Source organism: Danio aesculapii, chromosome 11 (assembly GCF_903798145.1).
Source record: "Danio aesculapii chromosome 11, fDanAes4.1, whole genome shotgun sequence".
Lineage (NCBI taxonomy): Eukaryota > Metazoa > Chordata > Actinopteri > Cypriniformes > Danionidae > Danio > Danio aesculapii.
Window position 1 is genome coordinate 18,365,310 of NC_079445.1, and position 14,228 is coordinate 18,379,537.

Here is a 14,228-nt window from a genome sequence, read left to right on the forward strand (position 1 = left end):
AGCTCATGATATTTAATTCATTCAAGAACCAAATAAACAATACTTACTATGTATATATATATATATATATATATGAGCAATATCACACTCGTAGCAATGCTCGTAGGCCACCAGTGCTGATATACAGCAATATTGCTTTGCTACTCATGTGATATTGCATTTATACAACAGTTCGACAGTATAATTGTGTATATAAAAAAAGAAAATCAAACACAGAGAGTCTAAAAGTCCTTTTGTATGGCGAACTACTTTCTTCCGCTATTCATTCACATCTGCAGCTGATGTCAGAACAGCGGAAACCATTGCTACTCCACAAACATCACTTTAGAGCTAGTGTTTGAATGATTCTCTAGCGTAATGTCTAATATAAAGACAAAACAAGTCATTTAGCTCACATTTTAAGATTATAAGGCTGAATGGTATGTAATGTCATCAGTCTACAGACATTTCCCAGTGTTTCTCTGTTGAAATTGGGATTTCTTAAAAATTAACCTCGAAAAAAGGCCAAAGCAAACACTACCAGACTATGGTATTAATACAGCATTTCAACATACAAAAGAGAGACATTGACTTCGAAAGTCACTTACCTGTTTAATAATGATTTGATCAGCTGTAGTTAGAAATTATGCTCTTTTCTCTTTTAAGGACTCATCATGCGGTCTCTGTGGCCGTCTTTGCTGTGCTCAGCATGGCAGGCTGATGGATGCCGATGCGCTGTATCTCCAAAATTATAATATGTAAAACAGGCACTATCCTTATAAATGAACTGCATAGTTGCAATCTAAACAACTATATTTACACACACACATACATATGTGTGTATATATATATATATATATATATATATATATATATATATATATATATATATATATATATACACACACATACACGTGTGTGTGTGTGTATATATATATATATATATATAAACACATTTTTGAAGCATTGGATCAATCAAAGGGGTTTTTGAATATAGTCTGACCTTTTGCATAACTCAATGGACTGTAATGCCTGTAATGTCATAGACTGATATGAAGTTCAGCTTGTGAAGCCATGATATAACCATCTGGTTTTCCCTAAACAATTTTTGTACTGAGTCATTATTACAAAATAAAATGATGGTCTACACAAGAGCATAGTATCATAATACTGCAGACCTACTCTGTAATTAACTACAGGTTTTACATTTGTGACTTCCAATTATTCTGATTGCTTGTAAAGTAATTGGATAAAGTGTAATTTAAAAAAATATATATAAAAAACCTGTCCTTATAATATATATATATATATATATATATATATATATATATATATATATATATATATATATATATATATATAAATACATTCCAGGCTGCAAAAATTGCACTTTAATGGATATGTTTATTTCTGACACTGATATCAGCAACTAATGAAGACTTGATTATATCTCTAGTTTGCAGAACATTTTTTTATTGGTCTTTCATTTGTTTCATACAAAAATCTGAGCAAAATGTCCAGTTTCAACCATGTCAAATCCAGTCCTCGATGCAAAAGTAAGAAGAGTTCACAGATCTCATTCTTTTGCTGGCAGTGGGATCTCCAGCCTCTTCAACGCGCTGGTGAAGTATTTGGGAAGGGGACCGGACACCGTAATGTCTCGGTGACCTTTGAACCCTGGCAGGACGATCCTTCGGGAGTGCAGATGAAGAGGCAGGTATCGTGTTTTACTCTGAACCAGGCCCAGCCGGCGCAGCATACCCTCAGGCAGCTTCTGTAACCCGAAATGTGAGACTCGTGTGGTCATTCTTCAAACGTGACAATGAGTCATGTCTCAAGAAAACACACTAACACCACCACCATTCATTATTAACACACGCACTACATTCATAGGCAAAACAAAATAGCTGAATGGTAGTAGGCTACATACTGTCAGTGGGTTACTTTTAACCCTTAATCTAATTTGTATAGATGCAGTAGTCACCATTTGAAGTGGATCATCCCCTTCATCAAAGTTGTTCTAAAACTATTGAACAGCACCCATTTTTATTTTAGGACAATGTTTGAAAAACACTAGATTCACTTTGAATGTTGACTACTGTATATATTTAAGTCATTAAAGTTTAAACATTTTTAATAACCCCAATAAGGTATTTTTTTTCAATGAGTATTTCAATTAGTGCCCTATGTAGAGTTCAAACGTATTCCACTAGATTACAAAATATACTTTTTTAAAAATAATTTGCAACCTATTTTGTTAAATAAGTAATCTCTCTGAAGAAAAATTACATCCATAAAATGAGCTTGTTTTTTTCCCCTGCAGATTGTTTTTGACATCAGTTATCTGTGCAATTTCTATTAGTAAAAAATGTAAACAGTCTGTAATACTCAAAGCAACACGAGTATGTTGTACTTATTTAGTCTTTTAGGAAGCTGATGATCAGTATTAGCTGATTAAGAAAAAAATGTACCCCCATCCTGTTCAAAAGTTTACACCCCTCTCTCTTAATGCTTTGTTTGTTTGTTTTTTGAGAATCCGTCAATGTTTTCTCTCTCTTTATTACATTTTCTTCATGGAAACATTGATTTTACAAATTACCATTCAATGTTGTTATCACTACCCAAATAAACACTTTCCTAAATCCACAACCTTCTGTAACATTCCATAGGGGAAAATAAAATCAAATAACAAAATAATATTGTAATGGAAAACAAACAACCAAACAAAATAAATTCATTAATTAATTTAAATAAAATAATGTTGAAATGGGAACCAAACAAATAAATAATGTTGGAAGTAACAAACAACCAATCAAAATAAATAAATAAACAAGGTAGCAAATAAATCAACAAATAGGAAGAAAAATATTTCTCTTAGTAAATGTTTTGGTTTGAGTCTCTCAATCCTCCTTTAAAAGATGGATGTCATAATCACACAGTCAAATACACATTGGTATATATTTTACATAAGTGGTAAAAATGCAGACGATGATGTAAACTGGAAAAAATTACACAAACTATACATGGTTAAACATAAATAATCACACAAACATATAAGGGGGTGTAACTTTTGAACATAGCCATTTTAAGAAATTTAATTATCATTTTGTCTTGAGGAGTGAGTGTATAAGAGATATATATATAAATATATATATATATATATATATATATATATATATGGCTGCTTGATATTGGAAAAATCTGACATTGCAATATTTTGTGTTTCTGCGATATACTTTGCCATATACTGTATTTGTACAATTCCAGCAAATGATTGAATATCCCTAATTGGAAAGCGTTTTGACTACACTTTATTTTAAGGTTCAATTCTCACTCTTAGCAAACCATTATGACTTTGTCCTAATTTGCTCCTTATTAAGGTAGTTTAGGTATTGGGTAGTATTAGGGATGTAGAATAAGATCATACAGAATACGTGCGTTATAAGTACTAATAAGCAGCCAATATCTCAATAACCTAGTAATAATGAGAATTGGTCCTTAAAGTGTCACCAAATGTATAAATTTGAGTTGATTGGGATGCAGCAAATCATGCATTTCATGTAATAAACAAATTACAAGCATATTTAAATGCACTGAAGCAAAGATAAAATTGAAATAAACAGTGCATGCTTTATTGTTTTGTATATGTAAATGTAAAATAGCTTATGCAGAAATTCAGAACAGCACTAAACAAACAAAAAAACATGACCTATGATGTTGAAATTGTACATGTTCTGTTAATAGCTGTTAATAAATGTACAAAACTCAACTGTACCTCGCAATGTTTTTGCAGTGTGCCAGATAATCCCTAATTGCCACTTACATAGATTGGCAATTACAGATGACATTAAAGTTTCAAAAGTAATCACTAAAATACTTGTCAGATGTAGTTAATTTGATTACCACCCATATTAAATGTAACTGTAACAAGATACAGTTACTCATATTTTGTATTTTAAATAGCTAATTAAGCTACGTGTATTCCATTACTCCCCAACCCTGCACACCGCATCTATAAATCAACCACAAACGTGAATAGCAGCGTAGGATGATCATCATTTCAGGATCTAAAAGTGAATATATTGATCATACCTGGGGTGCTAGTTTGCTCCAGTGGGAATATTTATGGTCACCAAGAATGGGGCAGGTCAACGCTAAAGCCATGTGCACTCGTAGTTGGTTTTTCACACCTAAAACACATATAATAATCGATTCTTGTCAGCATATGTTTCAGTTTCTCCTATTACATAATGGTCATTCAGTGTAGTGAAAAAATGTATAACATTCAGAACTTTCATTAACACAAATTTCAGATTTTCTTTCAATATTTGTTTCTAAACAAAGACATAAACAGGTGGACATAGTAAAATGTACAGTTGAAGTCAGAATTATTAGCCCCCCTTTAAATTTTCTTTCTTTTTTTAATATTTCCCAAATGATGTTTAACACAGCAAGGACATTTTCACAGTATGTCTGATAATATTTTTTCTTTAGGGGAAAGTCTTATTTGTTTTATTTCGGCTAGAATTAAAGCTGTTTTAATTTTTTAGGAACCATTTAAAGGTCAAAAGTATTAGCCCCTTTAAGCTATATTTGTTTGGATAGTCTACAGAACAAACCATCGCCATACAATAACTTGCCTAATTACCCTAACCTGCCTAGTTAACCTAATTAACCTAGTTAAACCTTTAAATGTCACTTTAAGCAGTATAGAAGTGTCTTGAAAAATATCTAGTAAAATATTATTAATGTCATCATGACAAAGATAAAATAAATCAGTTTTTAAAAATGAGTTGTTAAAACTGTTGTGTTTAGAAATGTGTTGAATAAATCTTCTCTCTGTTAAACAGAAATTGGGGGAAAAATAAACAGGCGGGCTAATAATTCAGGGGGGCTAATAATTCTGACTTCAACTGTATATGTTGTGAGTGTTTATTTACTGAATAATGACTAATTTCATCTTAGTTTGGTATCTGTTGCCATCTCTGTTGCTTTATATGTCAATGCACTGCACTTTCTGCTTTTCTTATTTAGTTTTTGTCTCGTTTTAAGAGATGAAAACTATAGAAAGCATATCATTATAGGTCATAAATAGTATCAAAATGGAAGCAAGAATAATAATTATCTTGATATGTTAGAGAAAATGAAAATAACATCCGCTCTCAGAACATAGTAAACAACGTAAGTGTATTAATGCACGCAAATGATAATGTGCTGTTATACTCCATAGAACTCCATAAAAAAGACATTTTTGCCCAGGTCTATCAAAAGCATAGTTCTCAAAGTTGATTCCTGGAGGGCCACAGCTCTGCAGTGTTGCTCCAACCCTACTTAAACACAGTTGATCCAAATAATCAAGTTGTTCAAGACTACTATTGACCTTATTCTTCAATGTGGAAGTGTTTGCATGATTATACAGACAAAGCAGAATAATATAATGAAAAAATATCAGTTTGCAACATCAAGAAGCATAACAAGCTGTTTTTAACGTCCTAAAAATGAATGGAAGTGAATGAGACCTGAAGTCCCAAGCCTAAAGATTCTGGGCTGCGCCTGCTCGTACGCGAACCAATAAAGTGAATAGAGTGTTAAGCAGATGTCAGTTGGAGGTGGTTGGAGCAAAACTATGCAGAGCTGCGACCCTCCAGGAATTGAGTTTGAGACTATTGATCTAAAGGGTTAATAGTGCCAATTGATGATCAACAGTAAAAATAACAAATTTGACCTCTTCCCAACAGGAAAAACACCGACAATCAAGAATGCATGATTAGATGGTGTCATGGATTAGCAATCAAAAATTGTCATTATAATGAAAGTCAATGGGGCAAAAACCACATAACGACAGGGGTAGTCAGTTTGAACAATACACACGGGTTAAGTGTACACAGGATGAGCCATAAACAAAATGAGGATGTACAGCATATATAGGTAGAGACTGAAGAGTTCAGATACCAAAAACCTCTAAACGTCATCTGACATTTTCTCCTAAAATGAGACTTTCTCAGCCTCCCATGTTTATGATCAAGTATTTCCCTTTAAAGGCATGAAAACAACTTATTTGTCACTATAAAAGTAAATTTCCGGCCTACGCACATGGTAAATGACACTTAGAGGTTTTTGCATCTAAACTCGTCATTTATATAATCAGGGACTATACGGCCACTTAGGAATATTGAGTCGGGTGTAGTTTCAGGAGTCACGTCAGTCAATACCTGTGAGAGGCTGGAGTTCCACTAAACTGGCAGCCGCTGGTGTTGTCCAGAACCGATACTGTGTGACTGCAGCGTGTGCCTGTCTGTGAGCTCGCACTCTCGTCACTCCATCTCCATCCTCATTCACTTTAAACAGCGGACTCAGAGCCATCTAACAGATAAACAGTATACTTCACATTAATTATAGTGCTGCAAGAACACGAGGGGCTTTTGCACAAAAGCAAGATAAGCTGGGGTTTTCAAGCAATCTGGCTGAATGAATACCCTAACTCAGTTTCATGAAAGCAGGCTAATTTAAGTTATGATGGAGATTTATTTTTGCAGCAGGCAAAGACTAATCTGTTTTTTAGATGTAAGTGTATAGGTTGTTTTTACAACCATTAGAATAAAATATATGTACAGTACAAGTAAAGTATTCAACACGTCAAGATTTTTCTGGGAATAATATTCTAAGGAGCTGTGACAAAGGAATTGAACCAGATTTTGGTAAAAACCATAGACTGTAAAGATATGGACGTAGTATCTATGACATCACCCATAGGTTTCTGAAGAGGCGCAAATGAAGCAACGAGTAGGCGTGGCCTACCGTCGCCATTTTTGTTCGCACGTCATCGCACTCACCGTGGGAATACGAAATAAGGGCAAAGAGCTACAAACGCCTGCTAGCATGTTGCGTAGACAGGCTTTTCTTTGGGAGCAACGCATAATACATCATGACCCTGCGACTCATTTGTGTTCTGACCACATGTGCTTGTTGTGTACTATATCAATGAAGTGGTTTAGTCTTTTAAAAACACTGTTGTAATACATTGAGCCACTAAGCATTGTTCTTATGATGTTTTTCTACAGGAGAAAAACATGAATTACTTTCAAAACACTTCAAATATAGTCTGTTGGTAAATGCAAGGCTATTCAAGTTCTAAAGAAAATTATAAACAATACATTTCTTATGTAAAGCAAATACATTTATAGAGATGGTATATAAGTATAATTAATTTCACTCACCTGGGAAATGGAGGCAATTTGAATGGTTTGTGAGCACAATTAAGTGCACACAGCATGCCATATTATCTGATAATTGTAGGAAATAATTCCAAAAGGCAACTGACTGTGTAAAGCCACATAAAACAAAAACAAAAACACGATGTATATGTCGAGTTCAGTGTTTAATCAGCCGGAATCAGCCGAGGTGACAAGACACTGAGCAGCGAGACCTAGCTGTCACTCAACAGGCCACGCCCTTAATTATGCAGACTTATAAAACTTAAACTAAACTATAAAAATCTTGATGGTTCTGCTGTGCATCTCGTCTGTCAAATCTGATCGTTATTTTGAATTTCTATTGGATTCAAGTCAGGTGATTAGTTGGGGCCATTCTACAGCTTGATTTTCTTTCTCTGAAAGCATTTGAAGGTTTCCTGAATGTGTTTGGATCATTGTCTTGCTGAAATATCCACCCTGGTTTCATGTTCATCAGCTGCTAATGTAAGATGTTGGACTGAAGCAGCTAATATGACTTTACAACGATGACGGGCAGAAGGTTTCTGAATAACTACGAGAGAGTTCAGTTGCTGTCTGGGCTTTGCCTGCCTTCTAAACCTCCCCTTTTTCATGTGTTTAATTATGCTTTTTCCTGCGTCGTTTAATTTATTACGCATAACCTAATTTATAAACTAATTAATATTGTTTTCTTTGCATATACTGTATGGATTCTTTGGTTTTTTACCAACATCTGGTGAAAATTTCAAGTCAACCGCACCTTTAGAATATTGTTTCTGAGAAAAAAGTGACGTGTTTAATACTTATTTCCCCCACTGTACAATGTTCAAATGTATAACCAATACAGTATATATATTAGATAATTTAAATTATTAGTCAGAATTATTCATCAGAATGATTAGCCCTCTGTGATTTAAAAAAATGTATTTCCCAAACACATTTTTTAAACATAACAGTTTTAAAACTAATCTCTAATAACTCATTTATTTGTCTTTGCCTGATGAGAGTGCATAATATTACTTTGCAAGATAATAGTATTAGGTTTACTGGACAAGTTAGATAATTAGGCAAGTTACTAGATAACAGTGGTTTGTTCTGTAGAAAAAAATCCAAGCCAAACTAAAAAAATAATGCTTTTCCCATATGAAAAAAAAAGAGGGCTAATCATTTGATATCAACTGTATGCATATATACATACCTGATACATACATGTTATATGTTAAATTATGAAGAAAAAAAACTAAATGAAAGAGATTAATAGGTTAAATAATCTAAAATAGATGTGCAATATTGGTTATAGTCAAGGGGCGGACTGGGACAGCATTTTCAGTCTGGAAAAGTTATTGAAGGTAAGGCAAAAGTGGATAGCGGTGTGGGGGGGAGGGGGTGGTTGTGATGGAAGCGCGATGTTTATGAAATGCGGGGGGTGTTGGGGGGCGCAGGCTTATGGCCAGTCCGCCCTGGGTATAGTGTTGGGTAAAGTCTTGAGTTACCAGATCGATGGGCATTTTTCAGCTCATCACCTGTTCGGCTCTCTCTTTTAATCTTTGTAATTGTTAATGAAAATAACTCCACTACCTTTAGCAATGTCATCTATACTCTGATGACGTTTACTTAGGCAGTGCAACCGGTCATCTTCTCGTGTTCTCTTTAAAACAAGTCGTTGTCATGAATTAAGTATTGCATCACCTTAAAGTGTGGTTGAGGACCACAACTGCTCTCTCTATAACAGGAATGTCTATCACCTCCTTCAGATGGGACAGGCACACCTACAGTGATCGCCCTGAGGAAAAAAATGGGAATATGTGTTTTTTTGTACATAAGAATCATTATCAACTAGCAAAAAAAATCATTAGACATCAGGTTTGAAGTGTAACTCACAAGTAATTTCATTTCCACTTTGGGTGATTTAATGCGTTTGGACATGTTCAGCAGCTTCCCTCTGTTTAGCCAGGATCAAAACTCCAGTAGTTTCTTTTTCCAGTTTGTGGCAAAGATGCAACTGGTGATCCAGGTCGCATATTATCCGTGATCTTTGCCAGCAAAGGCAGACACTCTGCAATACTGTTTCTGATGCCATTTACATCTATGACAATTGGAGAAAAAAACTGATGTTAGCGTATCATCATGTTCTGTCTACTGCAATGGTAGAAAACCTGGTGACTATTTTTAGCTTGTTATATGAACACAAAAAAGCTGAAACTACATCACACGTGTAGTTTGAGGTAAAAATCACTAAAATGGGAAATAAATTGCAAATTTGAAAGAATTTGAAAATTTGTATTCTTTTTCAGGGGTATCATTTAAAAACCAGCCATGATGATAAACCCTTTAATAATAGTCTTAAATTATGTTTTAAAAAAATACTATTATAACAGCCTTCTCGCTGTATATACATTTATACAACAGTATGGTTCATGAGCCTCCTCACCCCTGTGTATTACTCCGCCCACATAGTGACAGCACATCAATACAAGTGGTGCTCACTGCAGAGCACTTGGGCAGGAGCTGAGCTCCAGCAAGGGGAGCTTGAGCTCCAGCTCCTCCTTCCTTGCACTCTTCTACGAGTGATGTCACTGGGGGTTGGGGTTAGGGTGGGGTGGGTGGTTGGCATTAAAACAGCTTACAGGAGGAGGAGCTCAAGCTCAAGCTCCCCCTCGCTGGAGCTCAATGGCTCTGCAGCGAGGCAGTGTCTCGATCAATAAACTCACTAGTTTAACAATATTGCAGCTGTTGGACGACATAATGTTCTTTGAGGCTTTTTTTTGGCTAGAGTGTCGTTGTTTGAATTGTTTATTTATAAGGATAGTGCCTATTTTAAATATTTATAATTTCTGAGTTACAGAAATTTATATATATATATATATATATATTATATATATATATATATATATATATATATATATATATATATAATATAATTTCTGTCATACTTCTGTTCCACCACCAGTGTTGCCAGATATAGCAGATTTTTTTCAGCCTAAAAGGTGTCCAAACCCCCCCAAACACACAAAAAAACCACCCAAAATATTATATTAATATTTTATTTAATTTTAATTTATTTAAATCGTAATTAACATAGTTACTTTAACTCTCATAATTTTTTTTACCATACAGCAACCAACACCCCTCTGCACCCACACACTGTAGATTACACTACCTATTAGAGTATGTTTTACTTTCGAATGGGGTATAAATTCCACCCATTTGGCATTTTGAACATAATTAGGTGCTGCTTGTCACTTAGACAACGCTTCTTGTTCTTGCTGTCAATTGCGGGAAAAAAATGATCATTAAAGTGAGTTCACAGCAGGTGCTGCGTGATGCGCGTGCACGCGAAGGGGAGTCAGATTATCTGGGGAGTCAGATTTTGATACAACTTCCTTCTCCTCCTCTTGTGGGTGGGCCCATGCTGTTAGCGCTATGCACTGGTCACTACTAACTGAATGGAGTAGGAGCACACAGTTATGTTTTATTAAATAAGTTGCACATAAAATTTAAGTTTTACATTTTTTTAGCAGTGCAACATGGCTGCATATCGTCACTGGTGGGTAACTAACGCACGCCTCCCATCAGTACTGATATACAGCCATATCGAACTGCTAGGCCTATACAAAAAAAGGGTTAAACCATGTATTAATATAATTTATTTTATTTCTCAACTCAAAAGACACCAGTCTATCGTCTATGAACTTGCATTTTATCTCTGTTTTACTTAAACACTACTAATTAAGGCTGAGTAACAAACAATAGATTTGAAAGCATTTATGTTTTAAATTATCTAAAAAAAAGTATTATTCATTTTTATTATACACTATATTTATTATCAGAAATAACTTCATTTGGCTGATTCAAGAATTGAGAATTAAACCAAGAATTACCTAGAATCTAGGTATTGGAACCTAGGATTGTTTTTATACATAAAAACAGTAGCAGTTAATATAATAGTAGTATAGTATAAACAGGTTTAATATCTGCTCAGTTTTACATAGACATTAATGGTGCATAATTTATTTTTTAATAATGTCTAGTAGCATGAAATAAATTCAAAACATTACTATAGTACATTCAAGTAAATCAAAATGAACATTAGGTGGGTGCTACTGAGATGTCAGTTCAATACTCACTATGCAAAGGAACGTCATATGGTTTGTTTATAGCGATAATGTTTTGGTCTTCATAAAGGGAGCTCCTGTAAAGGGCTTTTGCGAGCACACTAGGGTGCACAGACTGCAGCTGCTGAGAGAACTGCTTGAGTTCATTCACTCTGGACTGGAGAGGGGACACCGGAACCTTTGTAGAGGAACCAAAATCAAACGGAACATAATAGGTTGCACATATATCTGATTGACAACACGCACTTGCATAAACAAACTCGCTTTGTCATCTTTTCTTTCTCTCTCTCTTTCCGGAGTCTGTTGGCGATGTCCGCTGCTTCGGGTGCTGTTTGTTTTTTGAAGCGACGGTCTGGGTGTTTGAAACTGTGGCAAATGTCCTCACGAGCTTCACAAATGTCATCTCACGTGCGTGACGCATTTTCACAAATGATGGTTCAGTTCTATTCTATTTCCTACGACCGATGCTCCGAGATCTTAAATTGCTCACTGGCGGATATGTAATAAATTTAATACTAAAATTACTGATAAAGTCGATTTATCAAGGGTACACTACCAACAGCATAGCGGCAACATGACTGAACTACAGTTCAAAATAAAAGTCACAGGGTTGCTTGATATACAGTAGTGGCATGAAGCGGGGAGATGTATATTTTCGCACGCTAGTTAAACATTTTGATGTTATTGTGGTGTAAATTAATGCGTGTTTCCATTGTTTTATTTATAATAATTTGATATCAAATGCAATACTAATGAATTTTTAATAACTTATAATACTGGCAGTCAGTGTGTATTTTATTTCAAATAGGGGCAAAAAAATGACGCAGTATATCATCATTCACCAGATACAGATATTTATATAAAATTGACCTGTATCTTTTTTTTTTACCTGTGCTAAATTCAGAAAGGGGATCATGCTGCATTTTATTTAAATTAAATGAGTAAACATTTGTGGTCTGAAGCATAGCAAAACTGTAAAGAAATGAAAAATACAGTTCATTAGAATTCCAAAGCTACACACCGGTCCTTATCCAATAAAGTCTTGTAATAGACCTATGTCTGTTTGTTGAACAAGATTATAAACTGTTACACAGTATTATTTTTGAATAGGTGTCATCTGTAAATTATGCATTTTGTTAACAAACAAACAAATCTGTAGATAAACAAACTGTAATAAGTATTTTTAGAATATTACAGATTGGTAACTTAGATATGATACAGTCGCCTCCATAACATTTTGTTTGGATAAGATACCTAGTATCTGCAGAAAACATATCATGTTTCTGTGCATAAACAAAAAGGTTGACCCCACCTAATTTCTGATTCCCAGAATGTTTGATTTTGGTTGCAGAAATGATAACCTAGATATAACAATTAGACAACATTCTGAAAAATACTTTTATGTCATTTAAAACATAACATAAACATTAAAACATGGTTTATTTAAAACATAGCATGAACTTTCTGGGAATGTTATTTTATGGTTGCAAAAACTTAAAAATAATTGGCCTAAAATTATAATATAGGCCTTTAAAACAAACCAGCATGAACCAAGTAGACATTAGGGAAAGTTTCTGTGTTTTAGCTATGACATCCCAAAATTCACCAATATTAAAGCCAATTAAATGCCAAAGCAAAATAAATAAAATGTAGTTTGTTTTTGTATACTGTGCTACACCATTGTACAAAAGAGAAAAAGAAATTGACGGCCACTGTGATTTACCTTTAGCTTTTTTATTCATTCTTTAAGTCAAAATCATCTTCAGAGCAATTTTTCTCAGAAGTTTTTGTTTGAATGTCCATCAGTTTTCCTCCTTATATATTATCTTTGCACAGACTCACAGTCTGTTGTTGCCATCTGATGATGAAACAATAGCATAACCTGTCAATCACTACTAACACAGGTCATTTTGCAATACACAATTGTTTTATTAAATACCACTATTTATTCTGTAAAATATCATTTGAACACCGATATTTGAGAAGTGGTAATTTAAAGATGCTAAACAAATAAGTCAAAGAACAATGGTCTACTTTTTATATTACATTTAATCTATATAAAGTTCTAAAATCTCTGGAGCACATTTTAAATCATGCATATGCCCAAAAACTATTTATATTCAATATTTAACCACTACCAGAGACTGACATAAGAGCCACTGGTAGATTCCAGAATAAGTATTAGAGGCAATGATCTAAGTGGGAAACATAAGCAATAGACGCCTGCACATTTTCAAATAGGTGCTCTTATGAAAAATAGTCTCTACAGCAACATCATTGCAAATTTATTGTGAGCTTAGTCCTCCACCATCACTGACAGTGAAGAAAGCTGTAGCTAGAGTGATGCAAAAGTGAAGCGGTTGGAGGAGTGCTGTTATCACTCACAATTCTCACAGCCAGTTAAATTTTAGAACTCTTCAAATGTTGAAATCAAATGTATGGACAAATGTTTATTTTATTCACACTATAAGTTGATTCGTCTCATTTGTTACTCATTAGACAACACTTACAGTATCGCACTTTATGTTTCTGACTATATAAAAAAGAGTCACGGAATTAGTGGTTCTTAAAATGTTTCAGTACTAGTTGTCAGTAAACTATTTAATCAGTGATGCTGAAAACATACAGAATGTGGCCTATATATTAGTTGAATCTTCTAGAACTACATCGCATTCACACAGTTGATGTTATATTAAAAAAGTGTGTGAAGAAGAAAGGGACTCTATGTTTGCAGAGCATCTTTGAAGGGAGGGCTGCGCCTGAATAATGAATAAGGCTGGTTTGTGCTCCAGCTGAGTGAATTAACATGAAGCAGCGCTAGCAAACTCACAGGTATGTCACTTCTCTACCTTTCTGTCTTTGCACGCAATAAACAATATCTGATTTATCTCTTCTTGCTTCTCACCTATTCTCTCTGATGAAT

At 34.3% G+C, this 14,228-nt stretch overlaps 1 protein-coding gene across 1 annotated transcript; it reads right to left on the reverse strand.

The window, feature by feature from the left end:
• Positions 1–1,432: 1,432 nt before the first annotated feature.
• Positions 1,433–11,934, reverse strand: rpusd4 (RNA pseudouridine synthase D4). Its single transcript, XM_056468234.1, is given in 12 exon segments — positions 1,433–1,753; positions 4,072–4,169; positions 6,192–6,342; positions 8,880–8,902; positions 8,905–8,935; positions 8,937–8,973; positions 9,049–9,105; positions 9,107–9,195; positions 9,197–9,276; positions 11,318–11,483; positions 11,566–11,642; positions 11,645–11,934. Coding segments are annotated over 12 exon segments (1,089 nt in total). The 5' UTR covers positions 11,727–11,934; the 3' UTR covers positions 1,433–1,555.
• Between the last annotated feature and the right edge of the window lie 2,294 nt (positions 11,935–14,228).